The 21341-nt window shown below is 40.5% G+C and overlaps 1 protein-coding gene across 6 annotated transcripts in view; it reads left to right on the plus strand.

Annotated features, from left to right (window-relative positions):
- Positions 1–19459, plus strand: part of atp2b1a (ATPase plasma membrane Ca2+ transporting 1a) — a 43114-nt gene extending 23655 nt beyond the window's left edge. For 4 of the 6 annotated variants that reach the window (XM_085137338.1, XM_085137336.1, XM_085137337.1 and 1 more), the window contains exons 5-22: positions 290–415; positions 1661–1822; positions 2260–2298; positions 4273–4428; positions 4661–4875; positions 5170–5412; positions 5504–5745; positions 6388–6625; positions 7899–8078; positions 8164–8251; positions 8394–8500; positions 8707–8898; positions 9355–9568; positions 9666–9877; positions 9988–10095; positions 11527–11715; positions 12345–12434; positions 16223–19459. In XM_085137338.1, coding sequence (XP_084993464.1) covers positions 290–415; positions 1661–1822; positions 2260–2298; positions 4273–4428; positions 4661–4875; positions 5170–5412; positions 5504–5745; positions 6388–6625; positions 7899–8078; positions 8164–8251; positions 8394–8500; positions 8707–8898; positions 9355–9568; positions 9666–9877; positions 9988–10095; positions 11527–11715; positions 12345–12434; positions 16223–16615 — 3194 coding nt within the window. In that variant the 3' untranslated portion in view covers positions 16616–19459. Of the gene's footprint in view, positions 1–289; positions 416–1660; positions 1823–2259; positions 2299–4272; positions 4429–4660; positions 4876–5169; positions 5413–5503; positions 5746–6387; positions 6626–7898; positions 8079–8163; positions 8252–8393; positions 8501–8706; positions 8899–9354; positions 9569–9665; positions 9878–9987; positions 10096–11526; positions 11716–12344; positions 12526–16222 lie in introns of all 6 variants that reach the window. The other 2 variants (XM_085137342.1, XM_085137340.1) reach the window with 2 other exon arrangements.
- Positions 19460–21341: the final 1882 nt, after the last annotated feature.

Below are 21341 nucleotides of genomic sequence, written 5' to 3' on the forward strand. Positions count from 1 at the left end.
TTAGTTTTAGTGCATCACAGATTAAGACGAAGATTTCTCTTCAAGTTTAACTTTCCTGGTCGTGGGAGGAACGCAACAGCCAGCTCACTAATGATTTAAATCCATAAACCAGTAAAAAGAACATTACTGACATAACCACTAACCTCTGAAGAGACGAGCACTAAAGTGTTTCACATGACTCACTTAGTCATAGAATCTTTGAGAGCCTGTGATTAAGGCATAAATTTAAACTGTTACTAAGATGTTGTTTCTCCAAATTAAAGGCTTGTTTGGCTTTGTAATGTTTCAGGTGACCTCTTGCCTGCTGACGGAGTCTTCATCCAAGGCAATGATCTGAAGATCGATGAAAGCTCACTCACAGGGGAGTCTGACCACGTCAAGAAAACACTAGAAAAAGATCCAATGCTGTTATCAGGTAACATGAACCTAAAACCTTCTCCTTTTACTGGTTCATACTGGGAAGGACCGAATTTTCAGAGGTTTTATAGATTATGTTGTCCAATATATTGAACTGCTTTTAAAAGAAATTTTCTGGAATACTCATTGCACTGAATAAATGATCCAAAATTTTATTGAAATCATTAAGAACAGGTGATCATCTGGATCTTCATAAATAAACTGTTATAATCCACAAATTGAAAATAATTGACCATCAGATATTTGTTAGTATTCAGCTCAGCATGAAACTTGTGTTCTGTTAAAAACATGTTTGAAACTGAATTGGCTCCTGATCTTGCCTCTCAGTGCAGGAAGTTATCAGCCATTTAACATTTCCAGCAATTTTTTTTTTCTCTGTCCATCCTATGTCCCCAACGCCCTTTTTAAATACAGTTCATGGCTTTGTCACGAAAAACGTGTGTAGGGAGAAACACTTTTGTTTAGTTCATCTGGCTCTCTCCTGGCACACCTCCAAGGCACAGGAGTCATGTGTGTTTGTGTTTTTATGCGCTGCCTCGCTACTGCTCTTTGATTTCCCTTAGCACGGCCCGTATCCCTTCTCACGAATGAAAGAAAAGCATCTTCTAATTAACACAGGAACCTTTAAATGCTTTCCACTCCTCTGCTGTCAAAGCCTCGTGGGTCTCGCTCCTTTACTCCGGCTTTAGCTTGTCGTGTTTTTTTTTTTTTAATATATATATTTGATGTTTCTGTGAGGTTTTTTTTTTTTTTTTTAATTTAAATCGTGTCTTGAGAGGAATGAAGAGCCAGAGATGCAACACTGTTACAGCCTCTCAGAATTCCATTATTTCACACAGACTAACAATTGGTTTTTGATTAAAGGCTGTTGATTAAAGGTTTGCAGTGTATCTGCAGTAGTGACTTATTCTTTCTGTACTTTCAAGTGCACTATTCATTTGTATTTATTGCCTGCAATTGAAAACCTGCATTTAGTTTCTTGTGTGTATATCATCATACTGCTTGAAAGCCTGGCTAAGCCACCTTCTCAACAAAGGAATCTAGCACAAAATTTTCACTGAACCAAAATGAAACATTCAAAGGAACAAATAAGGATCGGCAGGGACAAAGCTGCCACCAGTGTCTAAACAGAAACCTGAAAGAAGTCATAGGGAAACAGTGAAAGAAAGAGCAGGGCATTTATCCTAGGTACTGTTTCCTGATGTCCTTTACTGACACTTTGTTTTCCTTCTTCTGTTCAAAGGCACCCATGTAATGGAAGGCTCAGGGAAAATGTTGGTCACTGCTGTGGGTGTCAACTCTCAAACTGGAATTATCTTCACTTTACTCGGAGGCGGGGAAGAGGATGATGACGAGGAAGAGGAAAAGAAAAAGGAGAAGGAAGAGAAGAAGAAACAGAAAAAAAGTTAGTATGCTCCTCTGCTTGTTGCCCTAATAAACTCAGCACAAGCACATGCACACAGACACACAAAGAGCATTGTCTTTACCATTAGTTTTATAATCTGCAGAAAAATGTAGTTATAGCAGGGTTTGTATGAATGCAAAAAGCACTGATTTGACCTTTGTTTATATAAAACAACTTTTAGAAGTTGTCAGAGGGTCACAGTAGATGACTTATTTTCTGCCAACCAAATCGGCTATTTGTAGCTCATCTTATGTATGATGGTAGAGTTCTCCTCATTTAAATCAGTAATTTGAAGAATGATTGGTCTAATTACTGTATAAAGAGACATTTATCAGTATTTTCTTATACGATTAATTAGTTTATTTAATCCTTAAAAAAAAGTCTGGATTTTCACTGTGCCTATTATGTCCCTAACTCTGTGTTGCATTCTTCCACAGATAAGAAGCAGGATGGTTCTGTAGAAAATCGAAAGAAAGGTGAGTAACTTGCCCACACACAGACTGACGTGCTTAACCACATGTAATTGCCTTACAACTTAGTGCCTACATTTAGGTATTAGCCTTTAGCTTCATCAGTGGGTCCCTCCCCATTTAACAGTCCCGAGGGTAGGTTACAGCCCAGTCTGTTAATAATTGGCCACCATAATTTCATGCAAGTAATGAGGAATTACATATTTTTGCATGGCCCTATGTCACCATATACTTAGTACGGGCTGTTCTTGGCTCTCCATTGTACTGTCTGGTCCTCCTGTCTGTCTCTCTCTCTTCTTTTCTCGTCCTTCCCTGGCACATTGCGCTTCGAGCAGCAGGTGCTACTGAATCCAGTTATAGCGATTAGTGATGAGGAGATTAAAGCCATGCAACAATTCTGGGGCCAGAACATCTGCTTTCCCACCCATCTCTCTCTGACTCTCCCTCAGGCCCCCCTCAATTTGATTTCTATTGATGTCCCAGACTGAACTATTCAGAGTCAAGCTCTGAGACTTGCACTGGTGCAATTTCAGACCGATAACAATGATAATGAGACTCTTTAGTGGTAACTCAGCCAGCGAGCCAGCCTTGTTCTGCTGGGACACTATGATCAGTAGTGCTTGGGTCTGTGACCACAACCCTGGCGCTGGTCCCTTGTGCACAGATTCCCTCTGCCTGCCAGGAATCAGCAGTAATCCTTTAGACTGAGATTACACCGACCATGTAAGTGCAGAGCAAGCCACAGTCCACAGCAGCTGCAGTAGCCCAGTGCTCTTGCTTCCTGCTGCATGCATTCGCACACAATACCGTGCTATTGTCCATACCATTGTACCATAAATGGAGCCTTTAGTATCCCCAAATTGGACAAGGGCTCCCCATGCTTTAAAAGAATTGTGTACTTTGTTTAAGACTTCAAAATGTTAAGAGAATATTTCAGTTATCCTGCAGGAACTGCCATAGCGTCAGTGCCCAGGAAAGCTAATGATTTTATCATGGTGTGTGACATGACAGAGACCAGCCCCTGCTGGCCTGCCAGCTGCCTCTTCTCCTCCTTTTGGCATTAGAGGCTTTGTGTGTCCAAGGTTACCTAGTTAGATGTGGGTTTGGTATTCCCATTAGTTCTGCAGGAACAGAAAGTGGTCCTGAGGGAGATTGGGAAGAGAGGTTTATGGGAATTTACCTGCAGAAGGAGGAAGAGTAGGAGATGCCTCAAATAGATCTGTCACTAGCTAGGTAACCTGTTCTTTAAACCTCTTGGCGGTAGTATGGTAATTAATTCAAAATCTTTCAACTAACTTCTGTGCCGTCAGCTCACAAACATAATTACAGTGACATTTCCACAGTTCCTGGGATAACAGGGAAGCAACAAAGCATGCTATAATTTTGAGTGATTTTATTTAATCAGAAAACTTGTGATACAGTGCTCTACATATTCTAAATATTCTCATCATACAGCAATTTTTGTGATCCCGTTTCAGTCGACTTGCTCTGACTTGTTACCTGTAAAGTCAGATAAACAGATATTTTTAGGGGCGGAGGAAATCTAGTCCAGGCCTGTTGTTGAGCTAGATTATATGCTATAGACACGAAATATAAAAACTGTTCTCGAGTTTTCTAATATTACCAGAGGGATGAATACGTTTATTTGACCTGTATCAACCTTATTCACCCACAGCTGTAGAATACAGTTTTTATTTCTGGTCTTGCAAATTGGAAGCAAATATTCAAATGTAGGCTTGACGTGGCACCTGATCGTGAATGAATACTCTGTGTTCATAACTGACAAATCATAACTGACAAATCAGCATACTTTCATTTCAGTCGTTGCTTTTTCCATAAATCCTAGAGTCTTTCTTAAATGAATTTAACACAGTATTCCTTTATATAATTGTTTAAAACACTCGGCACCTGTAATGGCCAGTGCAGATTTGGAATAGCCAGGCCTTTTTTAACAACCTTGTCTTGTTTTCTCTGCTGCAGCTAAAGCCCAGGATGGTGCTGCAATGGAAATGCAGCCTCTGAACAGTGACGAAGGAGCAGATGCAGAGGAGAAGAAGAAAGCCAACCTGCCAAAGAAAGAGAAGTCTGTTCTCCAGGGAAAACTGACCAAACTAGCAGTACAGATTGGAAAAGCAGGTGAGTCAGTCAAAATCACTCGTTTCTGGCACAGCTGAGTGCTGTAGATTGTAAAACATTTTATGTGCTTGTACTCTCGTGCCCTTGTGTTCACTCCAACTTTTTTTTGGTTGTATGTCTCCAACTATATTGTATAATCACAATTACACCCACTATAAGCAATATACCGCTAAATGTGTCCTGATAGTAATATAACTTAACATCTTTCTTTTCTCTCATGTTTTGCCTCTAGGTCTGGTTATGTCAGCCATCACTGTTATTATCCTGGTGGTGCTGTTTGTAGTGGATACCTTCTGGATCCAGAATCTATCCTGGGTTAAGCAGTGCACACCTGTTTACATTCAATTTTTTGTGAAGTTCTTCATCATTGGTGTCACTGTTCTTGTGGTCGCTGTTCCCGAAGGCCTGCCACTTGCTGTAACAATCTCCTTAGCGTATTCTGTTAAGGTGAGACTCCTAGCCAAGTGACCTGTGCACGAACTAACCACCTTACACTTTAGCCTATTAAAACTAGAAGATCAAGCCGCTAAGATCTGGTTAACAACTTGAGGAAAGGGGATCATTACTTGGCTTTAGGGTATTATTTAGCCAACATAGGGCTTTAGTTAATCAAGGAGTTAGTCATTCAGTTGTAAAATCTCACCACATTTATTTCATGAAACAAAAATAAAATGTTTTCATTATAGAAAATATAGCTTTCAGTGTTGTCAGACTTTCTTCTTTTTTTTTATCTTCCTACAGAAAATGATGAAGGATAACAATCTGGTGCGTCACTTGGATGCCTGTGAGACTATGGGAAATGCTACTGCCATCTGTTCTGACAAGACTGGTACACTCACCATGAACCGCATGACTGTGGTGCAGGCCTACATCGCTGAAAAGCACTACAAGAAGGTCCCTGAACCAGAGAACGTCCCCTCCTCCACTTTAGACATCCTGATTCTGGGCATTGCAGTCAACTGCGCCTACACTACTAAAATCATGGTATGCTTGTAAAAAGCAGCGTACCTCTAAAATTGACTGTGTAGCACATTAACTTTGTCTTCACATTTTTCTTTTTTTTTTTTTCTTTTAGCCTCCAGAGAAAGAAGGGGGTCTGCCACGACAGGTGGGTAACAAGACCGAATGTGCCTTGCTCGGCTTTTCTACTGAGTTAAAACGCGACTACCAGGCTATCCGCAACGAGATTCCTGAAGAGAAACTCTACAAGGTCTACACCTTCAACTCAGTTCGCAAGTCTATGAGCACTGTGTTAAAGATGGCTGACGGCAGCTACCGTATGTTCAGCAAAGGAGCCTCAGAAATTCTCCTAAAAAAGTAAGAGACATTTTTCATTTTTCATGTTCGTTCACATGTTCTGCTTTTGTATGATTTGTTTTGTTGTTTTTTTGGCTGGGGAATTGTATGGTTTAATATTATCCTCTTAGATAATAATTCCTCTATGATTTCTTTACCGAAGAAGCATGAAATCATGGATGTCTGATCAGCTAAATGAAAGGTTGTTCCATAGCTCTTTTTTTTGTACTCATTCGGCTGGCCAGACTTTGCTGTAAATGATATGTGTAATGGCTTAAGCAGCTAAGAAGTTCAAGTGCATCCCACCCAAGCCCCTTACGTTGTGACTTAAAAACAGGCACTGAGAAAATGAGCCGGTAACAGCTCTGTAAGCCTCTTAACCAAGCAGGCTTCTTTTTAACCCACAGAGGGCTTAGTGTGACTTCTTTCTGCTGCAGCTCACCATTCAAATGCTTTGTCTTCTTCTCTTCTCTTACCCCTTTATCAAATCTAAATGACATTTTTTTACATTTATGCGTCTGTACCTATCTCCGTCTTTATCCATGTTTCTTAACTCCAAGCCATTAATGGATTTCGTCTTTGGATGTTTCGCCCTCCTACGCGTTCTTTTTCTTTCTTTTCCTTTACATTTATGATTTAATGTGTTGTCTTTACACATTTCAGGTGCTATAAAATCTTGACAGCTAATGGTGAGCCAAAGGTGTTCCGCCCACGGGACAGAGATGACTTGGTTAAGAAAGTGATCGAGCCCATGGCCTCGGAGGGCTTGAGAACAATCTGCCTTGGATACAGAGATTTTCCTGCTTCTGATGGGGAGCCTGACTGGGACAATGAAAATGATATCCTCACTGGACTAACCTGCGTCTGTGTGGTTGGCATTGAAGATCCTGTTAGACCAGAGGTTAGTGGCTACACTAATGTCAGCTTTCTTACTAGCAATCAAACAAGTGAAACTGTTTGTACATGAACTCACTGTCTACAAAGGTAGAGTATTTATCTGCACTTCATTTGAAGGTCCGTCTTTTGGCTTTGAGTCAGAACCCATTGCTTGATGCGGCACATTGAACAACTTCACTAGTTGCAAGGTTGCGCTCAAAAAGAAGTATTTAGAATGATTGTTGTCCAAACATGTATGAAGGAGAAACTGCCACACTGCTGGTACTGGCAGATTGCTGGAATTGGTGACACTATGATGTGTCTATCATTAAGAAACCATAATTAGATCAAACATTAGAATACGTCAATTCTAGTTGGCTGACAGTTTTATGGAAACTGCTGTTTGCAGAGTGCACTCAATTTGTGGACCAACCATTTTAACTAAACTCAGCCACATCAATGACTCCATTTCAGGTGGTTTGGAAGCAACACAAAATAAATGATGGGTGAATGTAAACAGTAAAAACAATAGACCTAATTTAGCGGTCTATACTAGCTGAGGTCAATCTAGTTTCCAAAAATAAAGTGATTAAAGCTGTTGGTTTAAGTTTTTTGAGCATTTAACAAGCACATGTAGAAGAGCTTTATTTGTCAGTTGTCAGCTTTATTCATCTACTGGACTGTTGGGCACACTCACTTTTTAAGCAAAGCAAAAAAATATATTTCTATATAGGGAGCGCTTACTCCAGGAGGACCTATTTGTTATATCAATTTTATAATTTCCGTATCTGTATGTACACAAGGGTTTTCTAGGATCTGAGTGAAATAAATGTTTGTCATCAGGGTGTACCTGAGACTCGGTGCAGATGTCAGAGTACTCTCTAGTTTGCATGCAAACGTATCCAGGCAACTTCTACACCTCAAAGGCGCCATCTGTACATTGCATCCTACAAGTAGACAAGAAAGCACAACTATGCTTCTGTGGTGTTTGCAGCTGTTTGTGGGCGTTGGTGAGGGAGTATAATCCTTGCCTGAAAAAGTTAGGTCATTTGCTTGCTAGATGCTTCACTGTCGCTCATTTAGTTGGCTTTCTGCCATTTTATGTACTGGACAGGTGTGCTGGGATGAGCTTTGGAAATAATGGGCCCCTTTGTAAAAAAAAAAAATGAACCAGTGTTTGTTTGTTTTGTTTTTTTTAGTGCTTAAAATCCCAGATATATATAAAATTTAGTTGAACACTTAGATTGATAATCCCTAATGATATTTCTTTTTCCTGTGCTTTTTGTGCTTCCCTTCAGGTTCCAGATGCTATCAGGAAATGCCAGCGTGCTGGCATCACCGTGCGGATGGTGACTGGGGACAATATCAACACAGCTCGAGCCATCGCCACCAAGTGTGGCATCCTACAGCCTGGAGATGACTTCCTCTGCCTGGAGGGAAAAGAGTTCAATCGCAGGATACGCAATGAAAAGGGAGAGGTGGGCCACAGCAAAATAGTGTACCTCAGAGACTGTTGCAGATGTGCTGTTTGGATTCTATTAGGGTTTTGTCTCATGTTTCTAGATTGAACAAGAACGCATTGACAAGATCTGGCCCAAACTTCGAGTATTGGCTCGCTCTTCCCCCACAGACAAACACACCTTAGTCAAAGGTAGTTATGTTTCTCTGGTATGGGTAAAAATGGAAAAAGTGAACTAATATGTTTGTTTGTTTTCTTCTTTTGCTGCTAGCCTTTTCTTTTCTTTTTAGGCTGTAACGGTTTTATTTTAAATTTTGACATTTTTCTGTTCTAGGTATTATTGATAGCACAGTGGCAGAACAGAGACAAGTAGTAGCAGTGACAGGAGATGGTACGAATGATGGTCCTGCCTTGAAAAAAGCAGATGTTGGTTTCGCCATGGTAAGTTACTTGTGTATAATTTCTTAAATAAGGTTTAATCATAAATATAAATTGGGTCATTCTTAACATCAACATCTTGCTCAGTATCCCATGGTAACTCTGGCAGTCAACTAGAAAGAAGTCAGAATTTAGGCCACTTAATCATCTTGTTAAATATCTGATGGATAGATGGAACAGATTCTTAATGATCATCTTGTTGTCTCCAGGGCATTGCTGGGACAGATGTTGCTAAGGAGGCATCTGACATCATTCTGACTGATGACAACTTTTCCAGCATCGTTAAAGCTGTCATGTGGGGTCGAAACGTCTATGACAGCATCTCCAAGTTCCTTCAGTTTCAGCTAACGGTCAATGTGGTGGCTGTCATTGTAGCATTTACAGGAGCGTGCATCACACAGGTTAGCACCTAGATATTGTAGGGTTATTTTGTTTTTGATTTTTTTTCTTTATTGTGTGTCTGAAGAGTTATTTTACTGTTATGCTCTGAATACAAATTAACTTGGTACCACGGGCAACACATTGAAAGAGCTGAAGCAGAGGGAATGAAGATCCAGCAATAAACTGAGGAGAAATAAAGGCTTTTATGTATAACGTTTGGAAATTTGGAAATTTGTCCTTGTGAAAATGTATCCAAGAGCAGCTTACCTGGCTCTCATGTCTTTGTTCATTACAAAAAAGATTTGTTTGTTTCCTACCTGCCATCAATCTTACACCTCATAACAAAATATGTACTCCTCAGTGCAGTCACTGCTCCAGCTCATAAACGTGTAATTTGGTTCGTGGGGATCGAAATGTGTTTAATAGATGATCTGAATTTCCATAACCTAATTTGGCGACTCGCTCTCTTGCACTAGGACTCTCCATTGAAAGCTGTACAGATGTTGTGGGTCAACTTGATCATGGACACTTTTGCTTCACTAGCTCTGGCCACAGAGCCCCCTACAGAAGCCCTGCTGCTAAGGAAGCCATACGGCCGCAACAAACCTCTAATCTCCCGCACCATGATGAAGAACATCCTGGGTCATGGAGTTTATCAGCTAGTTATCATTTTTACATTGCTCTTTGCTGGTAAGGGTTTTGTGTCTGAAGATGTTCTCTGTACCCTGGACTGTTATCCAAGATTTTCTTTTTCTTGACTGGGATATATTTTTTCCCCCCTCTGTAGGAGAGAAATTGTTGGACATTGACAGTGGCAGGAATGCACCCCTCCATGCCCCACCCTCAGAACACTACACCATTGTCTTCAATACCTTTGTAATGATGCAGCTTTTCAATGAGATCAATGCCCGTAAGATCCACGGTGAAAGGAATGTCTTTGAAGGCATCTTCAACAACCCAATCTTCTGTAGTATTGTCTTGGGTACCTTTATTATTCAGGTACAGTAGACTAAGACTTATCTGAAGCATCAGTCTGCACAGGTGAAATCTGAGGTTTTACGCTTTAAGTCTCCCTCTCTTGCTCCTTTTTATTTTATGTTTTTTCATAGATTGTTATTGTGCAGTTTGGAGGGAAGCCATTCAGCTGCGTGGCTCTGACGATTGACCAGTGGCTGTGGTGTACTTTCTTAGGCTTCGGCTCTCTTCTGTGGGGACAGGTATGAAAGTACAGCTGAGCTTTACCTTTTGTTGGCGAGGTACAGAAATGCGGTGTTACACTGCCCCCATGTGTCAGCTCTAATCTAGTGGGTACAGGGTGTTGTCAGAGACGTGTAAGAGTACATTATGTCCCGCTGCTGTGAAGAGATTAGTAATTAGTAGTTGATTGATTGATTGGGGGGGGGGGGGGGTAGCTACCACAAACACATGTGGTCATCAAAGTTATTCAATTTTATTATTTTAATTTGACCTTTTATACTTGAGTTGAAAAATATAGTTGTTGTTTTTTTTTTGTTTTTTTTCTAAGGATTGAAGGGTGAGATCGCTCACTGCAGTTTATAGTAATGACTGAAGGTTCATAATGAATGTTTAATGTTGTCCTGTTTCACATCTATCCTGATCAGCACTTATATTAATATCACTTTTGCCAGCTGGCGTCACCAGCTTTACATAAATGGAACTACACCAAGTCCTATAAAAGCACATAGCTGAGAGTTGAGGAACTGAATTGAACAAGTACCAAGATTGTTGGTTCCAAAGCAGCGATTGCTCTGTTCTTTTCCTTAAAGGCCGGTCGGTCCCCTAAATAGACGCTGACAACACGTGTTCACACACCTGTTGGTGCATAGAGTTCAGCAGTCTTCAATTCTAGGCTGTGTGACACAGTCGACTGGGATCTTTTGGCAAATCGGTAGATTCTTAATGCACCCTCAGTATCTTAAAAGCTGAAGACTCAGAGAATTACATATTTTTGAAAATACACATTTAGGAGAAACCCTTAGTGTTACCAGGCTTTACAGTTAATATGGGAAACATTACCGTAAGCTTGTTTTGGCTGCTGTCTTTTTAATAAGGAGTTGCCATACTGGATGGATCCATTTTTACACCAGATGGGTTTGTGTCTCCTCCCAGTGTTTTGTATATTAGCCAAACAGTGTGGAACCCTCATACCGGATTGTATTCCCACAGACCAGAGCAATGGTTAATGTCCAGAGCAATGTCGGGGGTTTTGTTTTTTGTTTTGTTTTGTTGTTGTTGTTTGGTTTGGTTTTTTGGTTTTTTGGGGGGGGGGTTGTCTGATAACTTCTAATTATGACATTGTGTGATTTAAAATCACCAGACTTGTGTCTGACTCATCTGCATTCCACTTAGTGACTCTAAGTGGAACTCTGTCTTCTTGTTAAATTGACTGAACAGCATCTGCATGTGATCACGTGCAAGGATCCTCCTGTTCATCAGCAGTGGGAGGGGCTTGGAGCCCAAGAGCAAACCGCATGTTATTGAACTGGCCATCAAATTTCCATGGTCACTGTCTGCTTAATGTCGGTGATGAACTTAATCATGGCTTGTTCTGCCGTGATAAACTGCACGGGGGACTAAAACTTCATCAGGAGTCACGGTTGCTCACTTGTATCCTCATTGTCTTCCAGGTTATCTCTTCAATACCCACCAGCCGCTTAAAATTCTTGAAAACAGCAGGCCATGGCACCCAAAAAGAGGAGATCCCAGATGAAGAGTTGGAGGAGCTGGAGGACATGGATGAGATTGACCATGCTGAACGGGAGCTTCGTCGAGGCCAGATCCTGTGGTTCCGAGGCCTCAATCGCATCCAAACTCAGGTGACAAGTCTCCGCAGTTTCACGTGCAGCACTCACCACCACACCCCAACACCAAGGGAATCAAAAGCCATAAACCCTTTAACTCTCTACTGCTCTTCCAGCTTAAAATCTATTTTGTTCTTTCTTTTGGCATTCCTAAAGAATGGCTTGTGCCCTAAAAAAAAAAGCCTTTCTCTAATTTTTCTGTTCTGCTTCTGAGCTAAAGCAGGGTCCTATGCCTATGTTTTTGTTTTTTATTTGACTCAGTCTGACTCTATCTGCTAAAACTAGTTTGAAGGTACTGATGAGAAGCAAGTGAATTGGATTGGATGGGCAGCACGATAGAACAGCTGAATGTTCAAAGAGTATTGGCATGGCTATAGCTGGAAGTATGGAAGGAATCTGCAGAGAAAAGAGTGAAAGTGAGGTCAGATTTTTGGAGTAAGAGCTCCCTCCGATCAGTGCCTTTAAACCCTTTTTCCTCTCTTTTAATTATAATGTCTAAATCCAATTTCAAAGTGCCATTTTTTTTCTTATGGTTACTGGTGCCTTTTCTTTATTTCTCTCTCTTTTCTCTCTCTCCTCTGGCTGTGTTGTGTTTTTATTTCCTCTGGGCTTTTTCTCCTGTCACGCTGTCTGATTCTTTGCAGATGGATGTAGTGAGTGCGTTCCAGAGTGGAACTTCCTTTCAGGGGGCTCTAAGGCGGCAGGCCTCCAACTCCAGCCAACAACAGCACGATGTAACCAATGTTTCTAGCCCTACACATGTAGCCTTTTCTACTACTACCACTTCTGCCACTGCCGCCAACACCGCTTCTGCCACTGTGGGGTGTGAGTGCGTGTTCTCCTCTAGTGCATGAGACTTTTATTTCTTCTTCTAACATCTTCCTTCTCCACTCTTCTTCTCACCTAACGTTGACACTTTTACTCTCTCATGCTTCTCCTAATGTTCTCCCCTGTATTCTTTAAAAAAGACCTCAAAACCACATCTTCCATATTGCTTTGATAACACTGCTCTATATATATGTACCTTGTAACCAGGTCGCTTCTACTGTCAAGGTGTTATCTCTGTGTCATCATGTTTTCTGTTCTGCTTCTGCTTTGGTCTCAGAAATGAACAAGGTTTACTGTTATTTCGGGGGGGTGATGTGTATTTACTATGATTTAAAAAAAAAAAAACAAGTTATATTCTGGGTTGACAGTCTCCAGGTTTGTCTGCAGCTGCCTCAGTCTGCCTTGTGCCTCTGTAGCACTCATGGGTCTTTGTCGCAGCTCTCTAGTCCCTAGCTAGGTAAATGTTTTGAGTATATGCCCATGATCACGGTCTAAAAGAGTAGACACGAACTGAATGTCAGTGGTGAAAATAAGACCTTGGCTTTTCCAGAACAAGAAATGGTTTGCCGCAATAGCATCAAGTGGTAATAAGCTGTAATTTACTGGTGTCTTTGGATGCACTACCTTTTAACATCACGCTATTCATCCGCTCACATAGGAAGGTCACTGTGCCGAGACTGGATTTGGTCATTTGATGGTGGTGTTTCCAAACTCCTTCCTTTCGACCCTGTGCCTGCTGACAGTGACACTTTGTTTTTCTCTTTCAGAGTTTAAAGACAGACCACCTGATGAGCAGTGAATTTTAAATGTTTTACAGATGTCACAAAAAGAGTAAAATGAAATAAATGACTGTGCTCTTGAATGTAAACTTGTGGGATTTTTCTCAGGCACATCAACAGCAGAGCCGATGTTGTTTTTGCCTCTGCAATATTGACAAATCATACAGTGCTGCAGCAACATTTAGTTCTATTTTAGGTGCGACTTCTTCAGATCTCTGGACCTGACACTTATGGGTGCTTGTGGGCATGGATTCTTCATTATTAACCTAATATTTTCCTTTCAGGTTTCCTTAAAATATTTGGACAATTTTCTGTGTGTGAAAGCTTGTTTGTTGGCAAAATGTGTCCAAAGGGCAGGTTGCTGCCAAAATGACCTAAAAACAATGAATACCACTGACTCCCCACGTATTCTTCTTTAGATTCTGTGAAATGTGTCATGGGCTATACTCAAAGGTTTACTACCATTGAACACAAGGTAGCACCGCGCTCTGCATGGGTTCAAAGTCTCTGGTCTCGTTTGTGAGTTTTCTCTCTTTGTGCTGTTTTTGACATGTATACCAGCTTGTAGACATGCTTGGCTGCTGCAGCTTTCTTTCTTTTCGTTTTTTTTTTAAACTCCACAAGCATAAGCTATAACTGACCACCCCTCTTTTTGTCTTTCTGTCTCTCTCCTCTTTCTGCCTCTCATTCTCAGCCTTTACTTTGTCTCACTCTCTCTTTTTGTCTCTCTTCCACTCCTTTCTTTTCTCACTCTCTTTGTCTCCATCCGTCCTTTTCTCCAGCTGTCCTTACTTTTTGATCAGCATGTCCAACAACAGTAATTTCTTGTGTCCAGCTTCTATCCCTTATTTTCTCTTTTGGTGTGTTCTTGTAGAAAGAACACCATTCCCCTCATTTCATTTATTTATTTATTTTGGTTCCCTTTTGCATTTTAATTAATCAGACACAGGCCTCTACCAAGTGTTTTGTGAAATACTAATACAAAAAAACACATTGCATCAAGTTTGACACTGGTTTGTACTCTCCCTGAGATATTGACCGATTTCCTGAAGTTGCTTTTTAATTCCTCTTAAGACTAGCTTCAGGTTTTGTCTCCAACAGATTTAGGTTTTCTGTCTCTCAGAAAGTCTTTAATATTCAACCAGCATTCGATTTGCACACTTCGCACATTTGATCAGTCCAGTCCATCAGATTGCAATTGAAAGCTTTTTATGGAACAGTGATGGCTTGAAGCGTTATATTTTCATTCTCTCTTTCTGTACCAAATAGGGCATAAAGATTAAATCACTGTGCAATTGCGAAATAAAATGCAGTACTTCATATGGCAGCTTGGAGGCTGGCTCAAAAAGCAAGTGAATGCACATAGTTTATGAACAATCCCCAATTTTAGGGAAGAAATAAACATGATAATAAGCTGGTACAAAGACCAGATTAGATTTGAACTGTTCTCCCTGTCACAGTAACTGTACGAGGCTGTTTACCATTGTAAGGCTGGTTTGAGTGGGCTTTATGCATTACCCAGACAAGTTATTGGCTTGGCTGACACCAAAATCTGCATTTGTGCAGTTAGCTCAAAGTCTTTCTGTGAGTGGAATTTATTAGCACCAATTAACAGGCATCTGATCTGTGCAATGCATCCACACAGTCTGTAGATGGTGCTGATGTAGCTGGGTTGTTTAGCTTATACCGTGCCACTTCACCCACTCCTCCTTTCCTTACTTCTGACTTCAGAAAACAAGATTTGATCCCAAACAAAGCTCCAAAATGCAGCTCCCATCAAGTGCATACAACTGTCCAAATTCATTAGCTTAATTCCATTGTACCTGTTACTATGGTACAGCTACTATGGTCAATAAGTGTGTGTGTATAAAGTGCATACAGAAGTACATGCAGTATTTACACAATACTTGTTGCTGGAAGTGGGAAATGTATTCCCTGGGTTCCCTTATCTTTCCTCCTTTGTGCAGAGCTGCACATATGGGACTCAAGGGTTCTGAGTCACCAGGCAATTAGCATTGTAGCAGGAGGATAGTAGAGTGCAACATTAAACACAGGCACCCACACAGGCCACAGCAGCCACCGGATATAACAACTTTCCTGATGGAAACTCTGAAACAGTACTCCTTATGTACAGTCTGTGCAAACATCTGTCTTTGGGATTTAAAGCAATATCTCTGGAACGCTTCAAATTAAAATGCCTGCAGTACCAATAATAACAGGTGTAAGTTCTGGAGCGGTGAGTTGTATAGCTTACAGCATTGCTGTTTACATGTCACTGTCCCTCCTGGGCTTCTAGAGGATGAACAGCAATCCAAATGACGCTTGGATACACTACACCACCTGGAAGGTTTTCCTATAAACTGTCATTAATCTGCACTTTTGCAGCAATTCACAGCTGCTTACATTAAAAACCCCACTTTTCTTGCAGCGTAGAAAGTTGAGACCATTATTTACATTTTCTCGTGTACTGAATTGGCGATATTAATCTTTAGTGTTCACTTAGTAAGAGTTTTATTTATTATACATTTTCATTTTTAGTCTTTGGGTATTTTTATATTCACTGAGAGACAGAAATGAAAGAATATTGGCTGCTCCTGTTTATACATTAAAATACAACTAGAACCGTAGATGATGGTTGGAGACAACTATTCATTACCAGATTAGTATAAAACTTTACTACTAGAAATAACAGCACACCTGCACGTTTCTCTGGGAGTCCCCCCCCCCTCCTCCCCTCACAGATTTCTGGTTTTGAAGCACCTAAAAACTCACCTATTCTGGCCCAGTAAAACCTAAATCCGTGGTTTTTATCTGTGGTGTTTTCCAGGTTTTAAAATAGAACGGCGCACTCTTATCACTACCGAATGTGACTAAATACACCTTTCCTGCTCCCTGTCCCTTCTCCTTCCCTCCAGATCCGAGTGGTGAAGGCATTCCGCAGCTCCATCTCCCTCTATGAGGGGTTGGAGAAGCCAGAGTCGCGATCATCCATCCACAACTTTATGACCCACCCCGAATTTCGGATAGAGGACTCTGAGCCCCATATCCCCCTCATAGATGACACAGACGCGGAGGACGATGCTCCCACCAAGCGCAATTCGGCCAGCCCGCGCAACGCTACCCCCACACCGCCCTCACCCACACCTTCGCCTGCCACCACCATTGCCCCCACCACGCCAGTCTCTCCCTCCCCGAACCAGAACAATAACGCTGTGGAGAGCAGTAACCACCTCCTCCCCGAGGGCCCCAAGTCAGGAACCCCCTCAGCCCCAGGGAGCCCACTACACAGCCTGGAGACCTCGCTTTGATCTGACCCAGCTCCACACGTCACCACCTCTTTTCTACCCGCCACCAAGGAGCTCAACTCAGACAAATCAAACGGACACTAGGAGCGTCGAGACGAAGGGCTAGACAGAGAGCGGCGTCTTGTGTGAGCTTGGCTTGGGTTGGACTTAAAGAACAGCAAACATTCAGAGGAATGTACGGCTTGGTGTGGATTCTTTGGTCTTCTTTTATTTTTGGTTATTATTATCCCACTGCAACACAAGGACTCTGTCTTCACCCCTCCCTCCTTGGTAACACTTGTTTTTCTCGGTAACAAGGGGTGACTATAAACTAAGATTGAAAGTGACCTGTTTTTATTATTATATTATATTTTAATTGAGAAAGGGAGGTGCTCCTCCTGGCTTGAAGATCGTCTGTAAGAATTATGAACGAACCTTTAGCTTCTCTTTTATCTGAATGGTGTTGTATATTTATCTCTTTGGCCCTTGCTCATTTTGAAACTTATTTCTGCTCCATCGGCTGTTAATATTTTGAGTTATTTATGTTTTTGGAGGGAAAAAAAGCAGGTCTGTTTACAAAGTTTGTAGATACTTTTTTTCTGTTTGTAGGCAAAGAGCTTCCTGATGTATGATGCAGAAAACTGGGACAGATTAAGAAACGAATGAGAGGATTATTTCAGATACTGCTGTATTTTCAGGAAAAAAAGGGGTGTTTCTATTGAAACTTAACTATTTTTGCCTGCAAGTTTTATTTGTTATATATTTGTAGATAAATATAGAACCTTCTAGCCAAACCGATAAACACTAAGGCTTGTATAGAAAAAAGAGGTCCATCTGACGAGGTGTTTTCACAGGAGACGGGACGGGAAAGATAATTAAGGCCTCTAGTCCACTAACATCGCTATAAATATTTAACTTCTTCCATTTCTTCGCTAGTTTTCATGTGCACAAAACCTTCTGGAGTTCTGGATTCTCTTTTTCAGTCATTATGTTGTGTTCAGGAATTTCCACATGTTGAAAGGTTCAGTTATTTAAAGGGAGTTTGAAAATAATCCCAGGCCCTTATTTATCTTGCCGAAAGCTGGGAGGAGGAAACAAAGTCTTACCTCAGAGTCAGAAACAAGGTCCTTTATGAAGCCGCTTAAGCGTAAAGTAGGAGTTCTTCTTTTCGATTTGGAACCATAAAATGAAAATCTCTTCTTTTAGCTGGTATGTTGCACTCAAAAGCATAGATTAATTTGACGAAGGGCTTGTGGGTGCGTTAACGCTGAAACATGTTCTGCCAAAAGCACTAAAATGACTTTAATCAACTTTTTTTTTTCTCATTTTCTTTTATGACCGCTGCAGTTCAAACTAGCGCTGTATTATCTACTGAACGAGTGTGTCTATTTCTCAGTAAGACCTTCACATAGGCTAAACGTGTGCCTTGGCTTCAGTAATAATTTAGACAATCTTGGTCCCATCATTTATCGCCTTCAGGAGACTCCTTATGGGGGGAGAGGAAAAAAAAGACCTCCACAGCTAAAAGCAGGACCAAAGTCATCCTCCATCTAACATGTGGGGACAGCAGAGACTGATTTCCTCCCTCTGGATGCTTGATAAATACGGACACTGGTCTTTTTCTTTCTTTTTTTTTTTTTTTTTTTTTTTTTTCCCTAAATGGTGCATTTTATTTATATTTTTGAATTTTCTCAGCCCCCCTCCCCGCCAATGTAGAATACTGACATTTGTTTACTCAGGCATAGAAAAAGTATTTAATTTAAATGAGAGGGGAAAACCCCTTTTTGCTTCAGAGCTTGTGTATTTAGCAAAAACATCTTCATCTTTGGTCAAAAACAAAGTGAACCATTTTTCATATTTTATTCTCTTTACACTTTAGATAAATATTAATTTTATTCCTCTGACTATTTCTGGTTTGTTGGCATTTTAAAAAATTTTAATCCACCAACAACCACCACCCTATTCAGAAGACTCCTTTAAACCATTATTAATAACAAACGTTGCTGCATTTGGTTTGTTTGTAAAACTATTTTTGACACCTGATGTACTGGAAGCGCTAAAGAATTCGACATTTGTGCATTTTTCAAGAATAAAAGCCGAGGCATACACTGGTATCTATCTGCACAGGGTACTTATTTCATAACGTTCCTTTGGGGGAAAAGAATTTTGATACAAATCGTAATAAAATTGTACCTTTGTATTTTTATGGCAATGCTGATGATACCTTTCATCGTACCTAACAAATTTTGGATGATTTGACACCAATCGTGTTCTATGGGGAACGGGGGTTTTGGCCACTTAAAATGTTTTGGGATTTTTTTTATTTATTTACTTTTTTTGTTCTGGAAGATTCATCTCAGGGTGCAAATGATGTGAAAGAGAACAGGCCTCTCTTTAGTTTGCATTTTAGAACACGCTTAAATGTTTGGGATGGTGCTTGCCAACCACACACACGGGATAAACTCGGGCAGCGGGCTGCAGATTTTTCCTGCAGCCGTCTGGCCGGCTTCACCTGAAGGGCCGCGGACAGGGAAGTGGAAGGTGGAAATGTAAAGTCATAAATGGTTTGTTTTCCTTGTTTTACAGACGACAAAATAGCAGCTAGGATCGAGAGTGAGAAATTGGAAAAAAGCGAGAGGAATCCATGTGAGGAGTTTGTTCTGTAGCTTCTTCCTGTAATGGGAATGAATGTTTTTTTCCATCTGTTTTATGGATTATTATTTTTTTATCTTTTAACATTTGGAAATAAAAGTACTTCATGTCTGTTTTATCTTGAGCATTTTAAATGGATATCGTGATTGGATTTACATTTGAAACTTGTCGAGTAATGTGTATGGTTTTTAAAAATAAAAAATGTATTTAGCCTAACTGCAGGGCCATGTTTGTCATTTATCATGCAGTGTTTCGCCGTTTTGCAGTTCTCAAATGTGGACTGCGCTGTATTGAAAATAATCATCCCTACAGGAATTGAAGGAAAACACTTTGTAGAAGGTCTGTTTTTCATCTAGTTGATTTTTCTCATAATAAGACTGTATTTTTTTTATTCCTGCACCATTGCCAAATGTCAGAGTGGCCAATGCATTAAACACACTCAGCGCCTCACCAGTTATGTCTTCCTAGTACTGACTGGGACCACCTTTTTTCCTATAGAGCTGCCTACTTCATGGCAGGAAATTTCCTCAGAGATTTCCTCCATATTGACGTGACAGCATCTCAAAGTTGCTGCACATCAATGACTCCAATCTCTTCTTCCAGCACATCCCAAAGGTGCTCTGCTACACTGAGATGTGGTGATTGTTGAGGCCATGTCAGTACAGTGTACTCATTTTCATGTTCAAGAAACCAGGTTGAGATTATTTTAAGCTTTGTGACACGGTGTGTTATCCTGTTCCAATCAGCCATCAGAAGATGGGAACATTGTGGTCATAAAGGGATAGACATGCCCGGCAACACTACTCAGGTAAGGTGTTTAAGGTGCCCTTAAATGATGCTCAGTTGATACTAAAGAGGCGAGGAGTTTGCCAATAAAACGTCCACGGCAGCATTACATCACAACCACCACAAGCCTGAACTGGCAAGGCAGGGTGGATCCATGCTTTCATGTTTATGCCAAGATCATTCAAAGCTTTTCCGGTGTGATCATCTGCTGCTGTAGCCCATCTACTTCAAGGTTCAACATGTTGGGCATTCAGAGATGCTCTTCTGCATACTTTGGTTTAACAAGTAATTATTTGACTTGCTGTTGCCTTCCTATCAGCTAGTGAATTGCCACTCACTGGATATTTTCTCTTTTTCACATCAATCTGTAAATCCTACAAGGTTGTTTTAATGAGCAACTGAACAGCTGTACCTAACAAAGTGACCATTGAATGTTTTGCCTTGGCCACCATTGTCTTAATAAACATATTTTGTTGCTTTGTTTTGTTTTTGGACAGATTTTCAGACTACAAGTGTTCATAATTGAAAAGTCACTCTGGCTTAACTTGGTAAGAGCTGTGTCTCTTATTTTGAGTGTTTTCTTCAAATAACTGTGTTTGTGGACAATGACAATAACGGGCTGTGATGAGTGGAATTTTTCGCAACAGTTGGAGACTATATTATTTAAATTAATTGCGGTAATCGAGTCCTGTTTGACAGTTGGTTTGTTTATCTGGCAAATTCAGAGATGAAGGGAGTACTGTGAGCAGTGTACAATGGCAGCTTTGTGAAAAAATGTTTGGAGACAGCTCTCTCTGCTCCAACAATGCCAGGCATGACCTTTCTTTGCTGAAGTAAAGAACTAAAGAGTATGGTTTAGTTATATATATATATATATATATACATATATATATATATATACATATATATATACATACATATACATACACACACATACATACACACACACACATACACTGGGGCAAAAAAGTATTTAGTCAGCCACCGATTGTGCAAGTTCCCCCACTTAAAATGATGACAGAGGTCAGTAATTTGCACCAGAGGTACACTTCAACTGTGAGAGACAGAATGTGAAAAAAAAAAATCCATGAATTCACATGGTAGGATTTGTAAAGAATTTATTCGTAAATCAGGGTGGAAAATAAGTATTTGGTCAATAACAAAAATACAACCAATACTTTGTAACATAACCTTTGTTGGCAATAACAGAGGTCAAACGTTTACTATAGGTCTTTACCAGGTTTGCACACACAGTAGCTGGTATTTTGGCCCATTCCTCCATGCAGATCTTCTCAAGAGCAGTGATGTTTTG

The sequence above is a fragment of the Neolamprologus multifasciatus genome, chromosome 17 (genome assembly GCF_963576455.1).
Source record: "Neolamprologus multifasciatus chromosome 17, fNeoMul1.2, whole genome shotgun sequence".
NCBI classification, from domain to species: Eukaryota; Metazoa; Chordata; class Actinopteri; order Cichliformes; family Cichlidae; genus Neolamprologus; species Neolamprologus multifasciatus.